The 15,166-nt window shown below is 36.6% G+C and overlaps 1 protein-coding gene across 1 annotated transcript; it reads left to right on the top strand.

Annotated features, from left to right (window-relative positions):
• Window positions 1-8,857: 8,857 nt before the first annotated feature.
• Window positions 8,858-14,923, top strand: LOC136798226 (uncharacterized). The gene is made up of 2 exons (XM_067054805.1): window positions 8,858-10,725; window positions 12,093-14,923. Exons 1-2 carry the CDS (start codon window positions 9,432-9,434, stop codon window positions 14,711-14,713), a joined length of 3,915 nt encoding a protein of 1,304 aa, XP_066910906.1. The 5' UTR covers window positions 8,858-9,431; the 3' UTR covers window positions 14,714-14,923.
• The last annotated feature ends 243 nt before the right edge of the window (window positions 14,924-15,166 follow it).

Raw genomic sequence — 15,166 nt, 5'->3', positions numbered from 1 at the left:
AAATTTCAACCAATGGTCAACTCAACCAATCTTTCAACACCACATGCACAACCAGCATATGATGCAAGCTTAGAATCATTCACGCTACTCAACATTCAAGGACTAAAACCATTAACTGTCCAATCATCTGTCCCATTTGTAAGTGATATTTTACATGAGAAAAATTCACTTTTCATCGCTCTAACTGAGACGTGGCTTGCTGATCACAAATTAACGACTACTTCATAATTAGAGCAGATAGATCACGAACCAAAAAGAAATATGGTCGACACAGTGGAGGAGTAGCACTTTACATTAGAAACGACATCAGTTCAACCTTTAAACGAGTGTTGCAGTATTTAAACAGTGTGAATGAACTGCTAATTGTTCACTCCAAGAAATTAAACATATTGATATCTGTTATTTATCGACAACCAGATGACTCATCTCACGGTCATCCATCAACCTCGAAAGATTTTCTGAAATATTAAAAAAGATGAGAGATACTTTTAATACTTTTGCGGAAAATACCTTACCAGACATATTCTTGCTAGGAGATTTTAACCTTCCACATGCATCCTGGCCTTGTGGGAGTTCTACAAAAGGAGCTTCTAGTGATGAGAAGCAATGTTTATATCTGTTAAGTGAACTTGCAAATGAATTTACGTTACAACAGTGTATCCTTAAGGAAACACACAAAGATGGCAATATACTTGACTTAGTATGGACAAACAACCGTGAATTAGTACATAGCTACTCATGCATCCCAACGAACCCAAACATAACGCACCATTCATCTGTAAATATTAACATTCATAAAACTATAGAAGCAGTAACTGAAACAAACGACAGAATTCCAAGTAACTCATTTGAAAAATTCAATTTCTATCACGAAGAAATTGCCTGGGAATCTGTAAAAAATGAACTGTCTCAAATTGACTGGGACAATGAATTTTATGAATTAAAATCTGTAGAAAAATTTGAAAAACTGTTAAAAATATGCGAAAAAATCGTAGAAAAATTTGTTCCAATTAGGAAACCTTACAAAACGAACAAAAATAAAATAATTCCGAGAGAAAGGAGGATTCTAATGAGGAGGCGTTCTAAGCTAGAAAAAAGATTCATCTCGGCAAGAAACTGTTTTCAGATAAAAAAATCAAAACCCAACTTGTTGATATTGAAAAACAATTACAAACCTCATACAGGAAGAGTACTACAACTGCAGAAAAGAAAGCTTGTGAGGCGATCAAACTAAATCCAAAATATTTCTTTTCTTATGCGAAAAGACATAGTAAGACCAAAGCTAGAATTGGTCCTTGATAGATAAAACAAACAACAAACAATTATGTGTCTGACAGTAAAAAAATGGCAGACATTCTTCAAAAACAGTACCAATCAGTCTTCAGTACACCACTCGAAACGCAAAATATAATGATAAAGACAGTGATTTTGTTTTGACTGATATTGATTTTACGAAAGAGGACTTTGTTGAGGAGATTTTGGAACAATATCCAAAATGCAGCACCAGGACCTGATGGTTTTCTGCTCTCTTTCTCAAAAATTGTAGTCAAGAACTAGCAACTCCTTTTTGTTCAATCTGGAGAGAGTGTTTTGATAACGGGGAAACACCACATCTCTTCAAAGACAGTCATATCATTCCTATTTACAAAGGTGGGGACCAAGGTGAAGCCCAAAATTATCGGCCAGTGTCACTAACCTCGCACATAATGAAAACCTTTGAAAAGATTGTGCGAAAAAAACATTGTTAATTATCTAGAAGAGAATAACATTTTTAATGACTCCCAACATGGCTTTCGACAAGGTAGATCTTGTTTGAGTCAACTCTTGAACATTATGATACAATACTATCATACCTTGAGAGAGGTATTAATGTCGACACAATTTATTTGGACTTCAGTAAGGCATTCGACAAAGTTGATCATGCAATTTTGTTACACAAATTGTCACAGCTCGGGATCAAAGGAAAGCTATTGCGATGGATTGAATCGTTTTTGAAAGGCAGAAAACAATCTGTTGTTGTAAATGGTTTCAAATCCGAAAGTGCCCTGTCATATCAGGAGTACCTCAAGGAACAGTACTTGGGCCAATTTTGTTTCTTCTGATGATTTCTGATATTGATGATAATATCAGGTATTCAATCCTTGCAAGCTTTGCTGACGATACTAGAATGCTTAAAGAAATCCAAGGAATAATTGACACGTTCAAGTTGCAACATGATCTCAACATAGTTTATGATTGGACTGAGAACAATAACATGAAACTAAATAGTTGTAAATTCGAACACTTGAAATACGGTAAAGATACTGAATCAAAAAGTTTATCAACCTATTTCACTAATAACAAAACTATAATTGAAAACAAAAACTCTGTCAAAGATCTTGGAGTGTGGATGAGTAGTGACTGCTCATTCACTGATCACATCAATAAAATGATAGCAAAAGCTAAGGACATTTCTAGTTGGATTTTGAGAACATTCAACAACAGAAGCAGTGATGTTATTAACGTTGTGGAAATCCTTAGTTCTCCCTCACCTCGACTACTGTTCTCAGCTTTGGTCACCAAACAGCATCCACCAAATTGAACAGATTGAATCAGTACAAAAAAGCTTCTTCAATAAAATCAAAGGCCTTAGCGCTTTCGATTATTGGGAACAATTGAAAATGTTGAAATGTATTCTCTACAAAGGAGGAGAGAGAGATACAGAATTATTTATATTTGGTCGATACTAGAGGGTATAGTACCAAATTTCAGCCACACTGAAGGAGATGGCACTGTAAAAGGTGGTGTCTCGTCTTCAACTACAAGCCGTCATGGTCGAAAATGCGAACTACGAACAATCGAACGAAGTAGCTTTCGCAAATTTATTTGTGAGAGCTTAGCTGTACAGGGTCCAAAACTCTTCAACAGTATTCCCTCTGACATACGAAATATCACTGGTTCAAAAGATTCCTTCAAGAAACGACTCGATAAATATCTGTGCTCTATACCCGACGAACCTCACACTACGTCGCGACAAACAAGATTGGCTGAATCAAATGCTCTTGTCGATCAAAAATACGTGTGGGCTCAACGAGCTGGACAGATGAATATCATCAAATCCAACTGAAGTAAGTATACTGAAGAAGTAAGTAAACTGATATTTTTTGGACTTTTACATATCACTATGAGATTCAGTAAAGGATACCTAAAACACAATTCCTTGCGTAAATTGAACAAGATCGGAGAAAAATTCACAGTGTTATAACTGATAAAAAAATTCACTCCATTTAAGAATTAGTGAATAAGGCTGAACCTGTGTGGAAACACTTGGGAGAGGCCGATTCTTTTCAGGAAAAAAGCAAGAAAGAAAGTTATAAAATAATAAATGAAAAGACGGCAAATGCTGCTAAGACCGGTTAATGCAGCACTACCCACTTTGTTTACAAAGTGGCCTTGGATATTGATTGATCTTGTTTATAATGGCATCGAATCCCATGGAAAGCGATATTGATTCCTGGAGAGAGATTATTGCAGAACTCTGTGCTAATGCACCTGATATAACAATCCGTGACTGCTTACGACTTTACGATCCATCCATTCCATCGTCAAAGATTAAACTAATCATCCAAAAAGTTAAAAAGGACGATATCCTGAAGACTTTGATTTATTTGGGTCCAAACCAGGAAATAACTGAAAAAGTCTTGAAAGATGATGCAATCGACATGCTTATTGTTAAAGTAAAATCATTCTTTCCTGATATATGTCAGATATGCGATGAACAGTATAGATTCAAACATGGAAGTCAACCATTTCTTTGCTGTGAAAGTTGTGGACAAGAAGTTCATCGTGAATGCTATAGTAAAATCCTTTCAGAATTTAAATTACTTGATGAGAAAGGTTTGCCCAAGCTATTCTTTAAATCGATACCAGGCTTCCACTATATCTGCCAGAGTTGTGAACTTAATGTTATCGACAAGAACTTCTCAAAAGCAGTAGCTCAAATTTCACTAAATACTCAAAGCAATGAACTCAAAAATACCAGAGAAACCGAACAACATTTAAATATTGGTACTGAGCATTCAAAGGAGAAGAAGGATATAATGTGCAAATATTATTTGAGAGGGAACTGTCAGTTTGGTATAAAAGGTAAAAAATGTCAGTACAAGCACCCCCAAGCTTGTAAAAAACTTTTGAGACATGGAAATAAAAAACCAAGGGGATGTAATGAAGGAAAAAACTGTAAATTTTTCCACCCAAGGATGTGTTCCAACTCTATCAAATACAATAAATGTCTTGACAAATCGTGCAAATTTGTACATGTCAAGGGAACACTAACTGAGAATTCGATAAAATACAGGAAAGATACAAATTTGAGAGTCCCTGGCGAAATTCCTGATGCCAGTGATAAGGAGAGGGATTTTCTAATACTCATCCAAAATCTGAAAAACGAGATTTTACAGACAATGGACAAAAAGTTTGCAGAGATGAACAAAAATCAACCTCAACCACCACCAAGGCTTATGAATCAAGTCCCAAATTTCAACCAATGGTCAACTCAACCAATCTTTCAACACCACATGCACAACCAGCATATGATGCAAGCTTAGAATCATTCACGCTACTCAACATTCAAGGACTAAAACCATTAACTGTCCAATCATCTGTCCCATTTGTAAGTGATATTTTACATGAGAAAAATTCACTTTTCATCGCTCTAACTAACTGAGACAAGCTTGCTGATCAAATTAACGACTACTTCATAATTAGAGCAGATAGATCACGAACCAAAAAGAAATATGGTCGACACAGTGGAGGAGTAGCACTTTACATTAGAAACGACATCAGTTCAACCTTTAAACCAGTGTTGCAGTATTCAAACGGTGTGAATGAACTGCTAATTGTTCACTCCAAGAAATTAAACATATTGATATCTGTTATTTATCGACAACCAGATGACTCATCTCACGGTCATCCATCAACCTCGAAAGAATTTTCTGAAATATTAAAAAGATGAGAGATACTTTTAATACTTTTGCGGAAAATACCTTACCAGACATATTCTTGCTAGGAGATTTTAACCTTCCACATGCATCCTGGCCTTGTGGGAGTTCTACAAAAGGAGCTTCTAGTGATGAGAAGCAATGTTTATATCTGTTAAGTGAACTTGCAAATGAATTTACGTTACAACAGTGTATCCTTAAGGAAACACACAAAGATGGCAATATACTTGACTTAGTATGGACAAACAACCGTGAATTAGTACATAGCTACTCATGCATCCCAACGAACCCAAACATAACGCACCATTCATCTGTAAATATTAACATTCATAAAACTATAGAAGCAGTAACTGAAACAAACGACAGAATTCCAAGTAACTCATTTGAAAAATTCAATTTCTATCACGAAGAAATTGCCTGGGAATCTGTAAAAAATGAACTGTCTCAAATTGACTGGGACAATGAATTTTATGAATTAAAATCTGTAGAAAAATTTGAAAAACTGTTAAAAATATGCGAAAAAATCGTAGAAAAATTTGTTCCAATTAGGAAACCTTACAAAACGAACAAAAATAAAATAATTCCGAGAGAAAGGAGGATTCTAATGAGGAGGCGTTCTAAGCTAGAAAAAAGATTCATCTCGGCAAGAAACTGTTTTCAGATCAAAAAAATCAAAACCCAACTTGTTGATATTGAAAAACAATTACAAACCTCATACAGGAAGAGTACTACAACTGCAGAAAAGAAAGCTTGTGAGGCGATCAAACTAAATCCAAAATATTTCTTTTCTTATGCGAAAAGACATAGTAAGACCAAAGCTAGAATTGGTCCTTTGATAGATAAAACAACAAACAATTATGTGTCTGACAGTAAAAAAATGGCAGACATTCTTCAAAAACAGTACCAATCAGTCTTCAGTACACCACTCGAAAACGCAAAATATAATGATAAAGACAGTGATTTTGTTTTGACTGATATTGATTTTACGAAAGAGGACTTTGTTGAGGAGATTGGAACAATATCCAAAAATGCAGCACCAGGACCTGATGGTTTTTCTGCTCTCTTTCTCAAAAATTGTAGTCAAGAACTAGCAACTCCTTTTTGTTCAATCTGGAGAGAGTGTTTTGATAATGGGGAAACACCACATCTCTTCAAAGACAGTCATATCATTCCTATTTACAAAGGTGGGGACCAAGGTGAAGCCCAAAATATCGGCCAGTGTCACTAACCTCGCACATAATGAAAACCTTTGAAAAGATTGTGCGAAAAAACATTGTTAATTATCTAGAAGAGAATAACATTTTTAATGACTCCCAACATGGCTTTCGACAAGGTAGATCTTGTTTGAGTCAACTCCTTGAACATTATGATACAATACTATCATACCTTGAGAGAGGTATTAATGTCGACACAATTTATTTGGACTTCAGTAAGGCATTCGACAAAGTTGATCATGCAATTTTGTTACACAAATTGTCACAGCTCGGGATCAAAGGAAAGCTATTGCGATGGATTGAATCGTTTTTGAAAGGCAGAAAACAATCTGTTGTTGTAAATGGTTTCAAATCCGAAAGTGCCCCTGTCATATCAGGAGTACCTCAAGGAACAGTACTTGGGCCAATTTTGTTTCTTCTGATGATTTCTGATATTGATGATAATATCAGGTATTCAATCCTTGCAAGCTTTGCTGACGATACTAGAATGCTTAAAGAAATCCAAGGAATAATTGACACGTTCAAGTTGCAACATGATCTCAACATAGTTTATGATTGGACTGAGAACAATAACATGAAACTAAATAGTTGTAAATTCGAACACTTGAAATACGGTAAAGATACTGAATCAAAAAGTTTATCAACCTATTTCACTAATAACAAAACTATAATTGAAAACAAAAACTCTGTCAAAGATCTTGGAGTGTGGATGAGTAGTGACTGCTCATTCACTGATCACATCAATAAAATGATAGCAAAAGCTAAGGACATTTCTAGTTGGATTTTGAGAACATTCAACAACAGAAGCAGTGATGTTATGATAACGTTGTGGAAATCCTTAGTTCTCCCTCACCTCGACTACTGTTCTCAGCTTTGGTCACCAAACAGCATCCACCAAATTGAACAGATTGAATCAGTACAAAAGAACTTCTTCAATAAAATCAAAGGCCTTAGCTGGCCTTAGTGCTTTCGATTATTGGGAACAATTGAAAATGTTGAAAATGTATTCTCTACAAAGGAGGAGAGAGAGATACAGAATTATTTATATTTGGTCGATACTAGAGGGTATAGTACCAAATTTCAGCCACACTGAAGGAGATGGCACTGTAAAAGGTGGTGTCTCGTCTTCAACTACAAGCCGTCATGGTCGAAAATGCGAACTACGAACAATCGAACGAAGTAGCTTTCGCAAATTTATTTGCGAGAGCTTAGCTGTACAGGGTCCAAAACTCTTCAACAGTATTCCCTCTGACATACGAAATATCACTGGCTGTTCAAAAGATTCCTTCAAGAAACGACTCGATAAATATCTGTGCTCTATACCCGACGAACCTCACACTACGTCGCGACAAACAAGATTGGCTGAATCAAATGCTCTTGTCGATCAAATAATACGTGTTGGGCTCAACGAGCTGGACAGATGAATATCATCAAATCAAACTGAAGTAAGTATACTGAAGAAGTAAGTAAAATGATATTTTTTGGACTTTGAACATTTTTCAAACGCGAAACCGGTTTTTTCCAAATATAACACTATTTATTACATACACACTATTGAACCATTTTATTTGGTTTATCCTACTCTTCTCCAAGTATTATCCCAGCAGAAAAAATAATGCTTAGCTAAAAACCCGTGGCTTAATGGGATAAACTTTTGCGGGGATTAAATTTTGCTGATTTCGCGGATTTGGGTGTCATCCGTGAAATTAAGTCTCAATGGAAATTTGGAAAGGCCTCATCCGCGAAATATTTCTAAACAAAACTCAAAATTTGTCAAACAAATACTTGTTGAATGTTTACTGGCATCAAAGAAGTGCTAATAATGTGTATTTCAACAACCAAAATGCACGATTTGACAGTTAAGTCACAAAATCGTGAAAATATTGCACCGCGCGAAATTAAGTCCCTGCAAAATTTTTAAATTTCGCGGTAGGCCCACGTGAATTAATCCTCGCGAAAGTTTATCCCATTAACGGAATTTTATCCGGACAATCAAATCAACGGCGCATCATTGCTTCGCTATTGGCAAGTTTAGAAATAAATAAATTTATAAGAACTTGGAAATATTGACTCCTAAATGTTTATCTCCTTTAGCTCCAATTTTGAACTTTTTAGTTGAGGATGAGTGGGCGGGGGATGGGCTTGGTTATTTAAGCAAAAAAGTGCATGTGTAATCACTTAGAAGAGCTAAACTTCCAGCTGGTTTATTTATTCGTTAAGATTATTTCTCATACTCGCTCTGCAATAGATTTATTGCTTTCTGATCTGTTCTGATTAGTAGTTTGTGGGCAACGTACGAACACAACTAACTCAACAAGCTCATCTTTCACTTCTTTTAATCTCTAAAGCCGGAGCTTCCAGCGCAGCTGGTTTATTTTTTAATTTACCGTCTGCCGCCAAACCTATCCGATAACAAAATCTTTTTAGGATAGAAACTCAAAAGCACAGGCCAAAATCATATATTGACCTTATTATGTTCTATGAAAACTCAACCTCTGATATGTACTCAGGGTAAGAAACTATATCTATCTTAAAAACCAGCATTTTTAAGTAAAAAGCTATTAAAATACCAAGTATTTTTTTATTCAAAAGTGCCCAAAGTTTTACCGCCAACTTTCTCGAATCGTGTTGGGTAAAAATAAGAATTTTTAAATTACCTGTGATGGACGAACTTTGTACTTTCGATTTTGTGTTTTGATCACGTGACTATTAGGGTCACGTGGGCCTATAAATTCTTTTGTATTTTGATTTTACACTACACTTAGTATTTAGACGTCGAATAGAACGGAACAAAAAGTAAATACAGTCCGTGATCTACCACAATGGTCCAACGACCGGATGAAAAAATAGAAAATAAATAAAAAGAAAATATAATAGAAAAAGAAATCAAATAAAAAGAGAATTATTTGGTTATTGAATAGAAAACTTTGTTTTGAAATTTGGAGTGGTTTGATTTGTAGACTCCCCCCTTGGATGTATATTTTGTGGAGAGTATGAAATTGTTGATTTTTGATTTATCTGGAATTGAAATGTTCAAAGTTTGATATTTGAAATTGTTGATTTACTGGATAAAGAGAAATTTGTTTGGTGTTGCTGATTGATTACACCTATCTGGAAATTGAAATATTCAAAGAGATTGGAATTTGAAATTGTTGATTTCTAGAGTCAGAGAATTTTTTTACGAACTATTTGTCGAGAAATTGCTGAAGTAAGTACCCCCCACCTCTGTTGAAACACGATGGCTGAGCAAAACTTAAAGAGAATGAAACGCAGACGCACTGCAAACAAGAATGTATTGACAGGACTTTTGGTGAAAGCAAAGGATGGGCTCCAAAAGGAATATGATGACGATTTGAAAGTCGAATTGCAAACATTATTGAGAACTATTCAGGAACAAGAGGCAACAGTGAAAGCCTTAGACAATGACATTTTAAATTTAATCGAAGATGATGATGAATTAGAGACAGATTTGAAAACATCCGTCGATTTCGGAATTGATGTTACGACGGGAATCACAAAGATAATTAACTTCTTGAAGAAAAATAGTATTGATACGTTGAGCTCGAGCAGTGGGAGTAGTAGTGGTAGGAAAGCGACGACAAAGCTTCCTAAATTAACTTTACAAAAATTTAACGGAGACTCTCTGAAGTGGAAACCGTTCCTTGATTCTTTCAACATAGCGGTCGGAGAAAATGATGAATTGTCAGGAGTGGAAAAAATGAACTATTTGAAATCCCTCCTCACAGAAAAAGCCGAACAAACCATCTCGGGACTTGCACTTTCAAACGAAAATTATCCTATAGCAATGAAACTCTTAGAAGAACGATTTGGAGACGAGCAAATCATTATCTCATCCCACATGAACAAACTGTTAGAATTACCCAAAATTATGAACGTGAAAGACATTATTGGGTTGAGAATTCTTTACGATACGGCGGAATCACAAATTAGAAGCCTTCAAGCATTTGGTCTACTCGTGAAAAACTACGGACCTTTACTCGTACCTGTTATTCTTTCGAAATTACCGGACAGTTTGAAACTTATTATCAGTCAAAAGTCAGATTCAGACATTTGGGACGCAGAGAACATTTTGAAAGTTTTGCAAAAGGAAATTCTTGCACGTGAAAAACTTAACACTATTGGAGAAACTGTGTCAGATTTCGGTGAATTTGCAGGCCTCCACGTTGGCGGAGGTGAATCGAGAAAAAACTCGTGTACTTTTTGTGATGGGAAACACAAATCCCACAATTGTCGAACGGTGTCAAATATTGAAGCGAGAAAGCAAATAATCAGAAGAAAGGGCCTATGCTTTGTTTGTTTAGAGAAAGGTCATTTATCGAAAAACTGTCGGAGAAATTTTACATGCTTCAAATGCGGAAAGAAACACCATACATCCTTGTGTTTTGGAAAAAAGACTGAGAGGACCGAGATTAAGCCAGCTGCGGATACAGGGGATCAGGGTACCGAAAAAGCAAATGATGACAAAACTGAAAGAACTGAGACAGCTGAAAACACAACTTCAACCGTTACAGGTATCGATTTAGAAACTGTTAATTTACTCTCCAACTCTGATCAAGTTTTGTTGCAAACAGCAGAAGCAGTTATTTTTTCCAAGGGGGTAGAGACAAACTGTAGAATTTTATTTGACTTGGGATCTCAATTATCCTATATCACTCCAGAAGCCAGGAATGCTTTGAATTTGGAAACCACCGACACAAAGCGTCTTAGTATCAAGGTGTTTGGGGGTTCGCATTCCGTGAAAGAACTAGATAGAGTTGAATTTACTGTGAAAGCCAAGTTTGGTCATGACAACGTGAATGTGTCTGCTTTTGTGAATGAAGTCTGTAAGCCTCTTAGTGGACAGAATATTGACTTAGCCAAATCGGAATTTTCCCACCTTCAAGGTTTGAGTTTAGCAGATGGGGGAAGTGGCAAAAAGAAAATTGACATTTTGATAGGGGCGGACAATTATTGGAAATTTTTCAAATCGGGTGTAGTTCAAGGAGAAAATGGAGGGCCAGTGGCTTCAAGCTCAATTTTGGGATTTATTTTGAGTGGACCGATTAATAATTCGAACAATGCTTTAGAAACCAATTCTACAATGATTGAAACCTTTTCTTTGAAAGTCGCTGTTGAAGAGGAGAAAAATTTATTGAAAGAATTCAAAAGGTTCAACGATTTAGAAACAATAGGCATTGTAGAAAATGAGAAAGATTGTGTACTTGAGGAATTTGAGAAGTCTATTGAATTCAAAACAATAGATATGAAGTGCGGCTTCCTTTTAAAGAAAATCGTTTACAGCTGAATGACAATTATGAACTTAGTCGAAAACGTCTCTATTCAAATTGGAACAAACTGAAAAACAATGAAAGTCTTTTGAAAGATTACAATGAAATTTTCCAGCAGCAACTAAAAGATGGAATAATAGAGAGGGCGGGACATGAAAAGCCAAATGAAGTTCATTATTTGCCGCACCATGGTGTTGAGAACAAAAGCTCAACGACCACTAAATTACGTATTGTTTTCGATGCTAGTGCAAAGACACATGGCTCTCCTTCGCTGAACCAAAGTCTCCACACTGGACTCTCACTTACACCCTCCCTTTTCGGGGTTTTACTTCGTTTTCGCTCGCACAATGTAGCCCTGACTGGCGATATAGAAAAAGCGTTTCACCAGATTTCAATCCACCCAGATGACAGAGATTATATGAGATTTTTGTGGTTCAAGGACCCTTTCAAATTAGATAAGGAAACTTTTGAGAACAACGAATTGATTGAGTACCGTTTTTGTCGAGTTTTGATGGGTGCGACGCCCTCTCCCTTCTTGTTAAGTGCCACCCTACAAGAACACATGCAAAGAAATTGTACTGATGAGCCTGAGCTCGCTTCGAAATTTTTAGAATCAATCCACGTAGACGATTTAACTACTGGGGCTGGAAGCGAATCATCTGCCTTTGAATTTTACGATAACTGTAAAACAAAACTGAAAGAGGGTGGATTCAACTTGAGAAAATTTAAATCCAACTCCAAAAATCTAGAAAGTTGGATAGTGAAAGACTTTGGATCGAATGAATTAGAAAAGGGAGAACAAACGAAGGTACTCGGAGTTTCGTGGAACAAAGCAGATGATAAACTTTGTTTTGATTTCGATGAACTTTTACAAAATCAAATTGAGCCATTAACGAAACGAAATGTTATGCATTTTATCGCTTCAATTTACGACCCTCTCGGGCTGATAAACCCAGTCGTGGTAACAATGAAATGCTTCTTGAAGGAACTGTTTAAAGAGAAGCTTGGTTGGGACGACCCCCTACCCGAAACCTTAAAGAGCAGATGGATTTCTATTTTGAAGGGCCTTGAGAACTGTAAAATTGAAATTGACAGACTGTACTCTTTGAAAGAATTTGAAGACCCATTCGTTAACGTACAATTACACGGGTTTTCTGATGCATCAAAAGTCGCTTTTGGTGCAAGTATGTATTTGAGATTCGTTTACAACTCTGGAAAAATCAAAGTTGTTTTGATTGCAGGAAAATCTAGAGTCAAACCAAACAAAGTGAAAAGTATTCCCCGCTTAGAACTTTTGGGAACTTTATTGATTTCACGTTTAGCTCAAACAGTTAGAGAAGAATTGAGCTCTGTTTTTACGCTTGATGATCGCACACATTTATGGACAGACTCTTCGTGTGCTTATTGTTGGATCATCAATGAAGACAAAACTTTTAAACGTTTCGTAGAAAATCGGGTTTGTAAAATCCGCAAATTGACTGAGTCTGCATGTTGGCACCTAGTGCCTTCAAAGTCAAATCCTGCAGACATAATCTCCAAGGGAAGTTCACCAGGAGAACTTGGAGATTTGTGGTTTCGAGGACCAAAATTTCTGGCTTTGCCGGAAACCTCTTGGCCACAACTTTTACCTGGTGACAAGTTTGATGAATACAAAGAAGAAGTTAAGCCGGTGATTGCTTTGTCAGCACCAGCTACTGAAATTGATTTAAGGGAGCTCATACCTCTCACTCGCTACAATTCGTTTCTGAAACTCATCCGTGTTACGGCATGGGTCATGAGGTTCATAAGAAACATCCGAATGAAGAAAGAAGAAGGACGTTTACCTACCAACAACAACCAGAATGGACCGTGGCTATCCGCCAAAGAACTGACGGATACCAGAAAGTTATGGATTAAACACGAACAGTTATCCATCAAAAATTTGAACGACGTCGGAAGAAACTTAGGAAATTACTTAGACGATGACGGCTTGATACGATGTCGTGGACGATTAGACAACGCAAATCTTACGTTCAACGAGAAGTACCCTTATTTATTGCCTAGCAGTCGGCTAGCCCAAATGATTGTTTATGATGTCCACAACAGTATCCAACACGCCGGTGTTAGAGACACTTTAGTTGAATTACGTCAAGAATTCTGGATACCTAAAGGAAGAAATTTCGTACGAAAAGCACTATTTGACTGTAATACGTGCAAACGAGTAAATGCTAAACCATACGCTTATCCAGAACCACCTTCACTTCCGGTAGATCGAGTAACCGGAACGACAGCCTTCAAAAACGTTGGTCTTGATTACGCAGGACCTCTTCATGTTAAGAACGTTTTCGGAGATGATGAGGAATTATACAAAGCTTGGATCTCGGTTGCTACCTGTACCAGTAGCCGAGGAGTTCACCTCGACATTGCAGCAGACGCTTCGGCTGATGAATGTGTGGAGATTTTACGACGTTTGATTGCACGACACGGTGCACCCGACATAGTACGTTCTGACAATGGGACTAATTTTGTCAGTGAAACTGTACAGAACTTTGCATCATCTCGAAATATAGACTGGAAATTCAGTATTGAAGCTGCCCCCTGGATGGGTGGTTTTTGGGAGCGTTTAGTGCAATCAGTCAAACGCCCATTGAGAAAGGTATTATCAAATTCTACCTTACGATTTAATGAATTATTGACAGTATTAATGGAAATCGAAGTAATGATCAACAACCGACCTTTAACATACGTCTATCCAGAAATGGAAGAAGCTTTAACGCCCAATCACCTCATCTTTGGAAGAAGAATCAACACGGTTGCCGAGAAACTTGGGGAACAAACGGCCCAAGTCGAAAAGCGTGTACAATATCTAGAAACTTTGTTAGAACACTTTTGGAACAGGTGGAACAAGGAGTATTTGACTGAATTAAGAGAACACTGGAAACAGAAACGTATGAAACGACAACCTATTACCAAAGTAAATGACATTGTATTGATTATGGATGATAAGTTAGCCCGCTCCAAATGGAGAGTCGGAATTATTGAGAAACTTATACCCAGCAATGATGGTCAAATTCGTGCTGCAACTGTTAGAACTGTTACCGAGACTGGACGTATTTCGTACTTGCGGCGACCAGTAAATAAACTTATACCACTTGAAGTCTCGGACGAAGAAGACGAAATTCATAGACGTGAGATCAAATTCGTGGACGAAGAAAAGATGAAATTTATTTTACCATACACTCCCGGACACTAGAACTAGGAAATTAGGGTTTATTTTATACGATTTTATTATTTGGTGGGGAGTGTGATGGACGAACTTTGTACTTTCGATTTTGTGTTTTGATCACGTGACTATTAGGGTCACGTGGGCCTATAAATTCTTTTGTATTTTGATTTTACACTACACTTAGTATTTAGACGTCGAATAGAACGGAACAAAAAGTAAATACAGTCCGTGATCTACCACATTACCTTAAGGGAACTTATTTTGGCGGGAACTAATTTTGGCGAGCAGCGAAAATCTTAAAAAAATTTAATTTTGGTGGGAACTAATTTTGGCGAATGAAAGCGTAAATCTGTTCTATTTTGCCTTATTTTGATGAATTTCAGGGGTTATTTAGGCAAGGAAACAAAAAATTTAATTTTGGCGAGTGAGAAAAATATTTAATTTTGGCGAATTTCGACTAAATTCGCCAAATTCGCCAAA

Source organism: Clytia hemisphaerica, unplaced genomic scaffold (genome assembly GCF_902728285.1).
Source record: "Clytia hemisphaerica strain Z4C2 unplaced genomic scaffold, Clytia hemisphaerica genome assembly, whole genome shotgun sequence".
In the NCBI taxonomy this organism is placed as follows: Eukaryota; Metazoa; Cnidaria; class Hydrozoa; order Leptothecata; family Clytiidae; genus Clytia; species Clytia hemisphaerica.
This window is presented reverse-complemented; position numbering and strand designations above follow the sequence as displayed.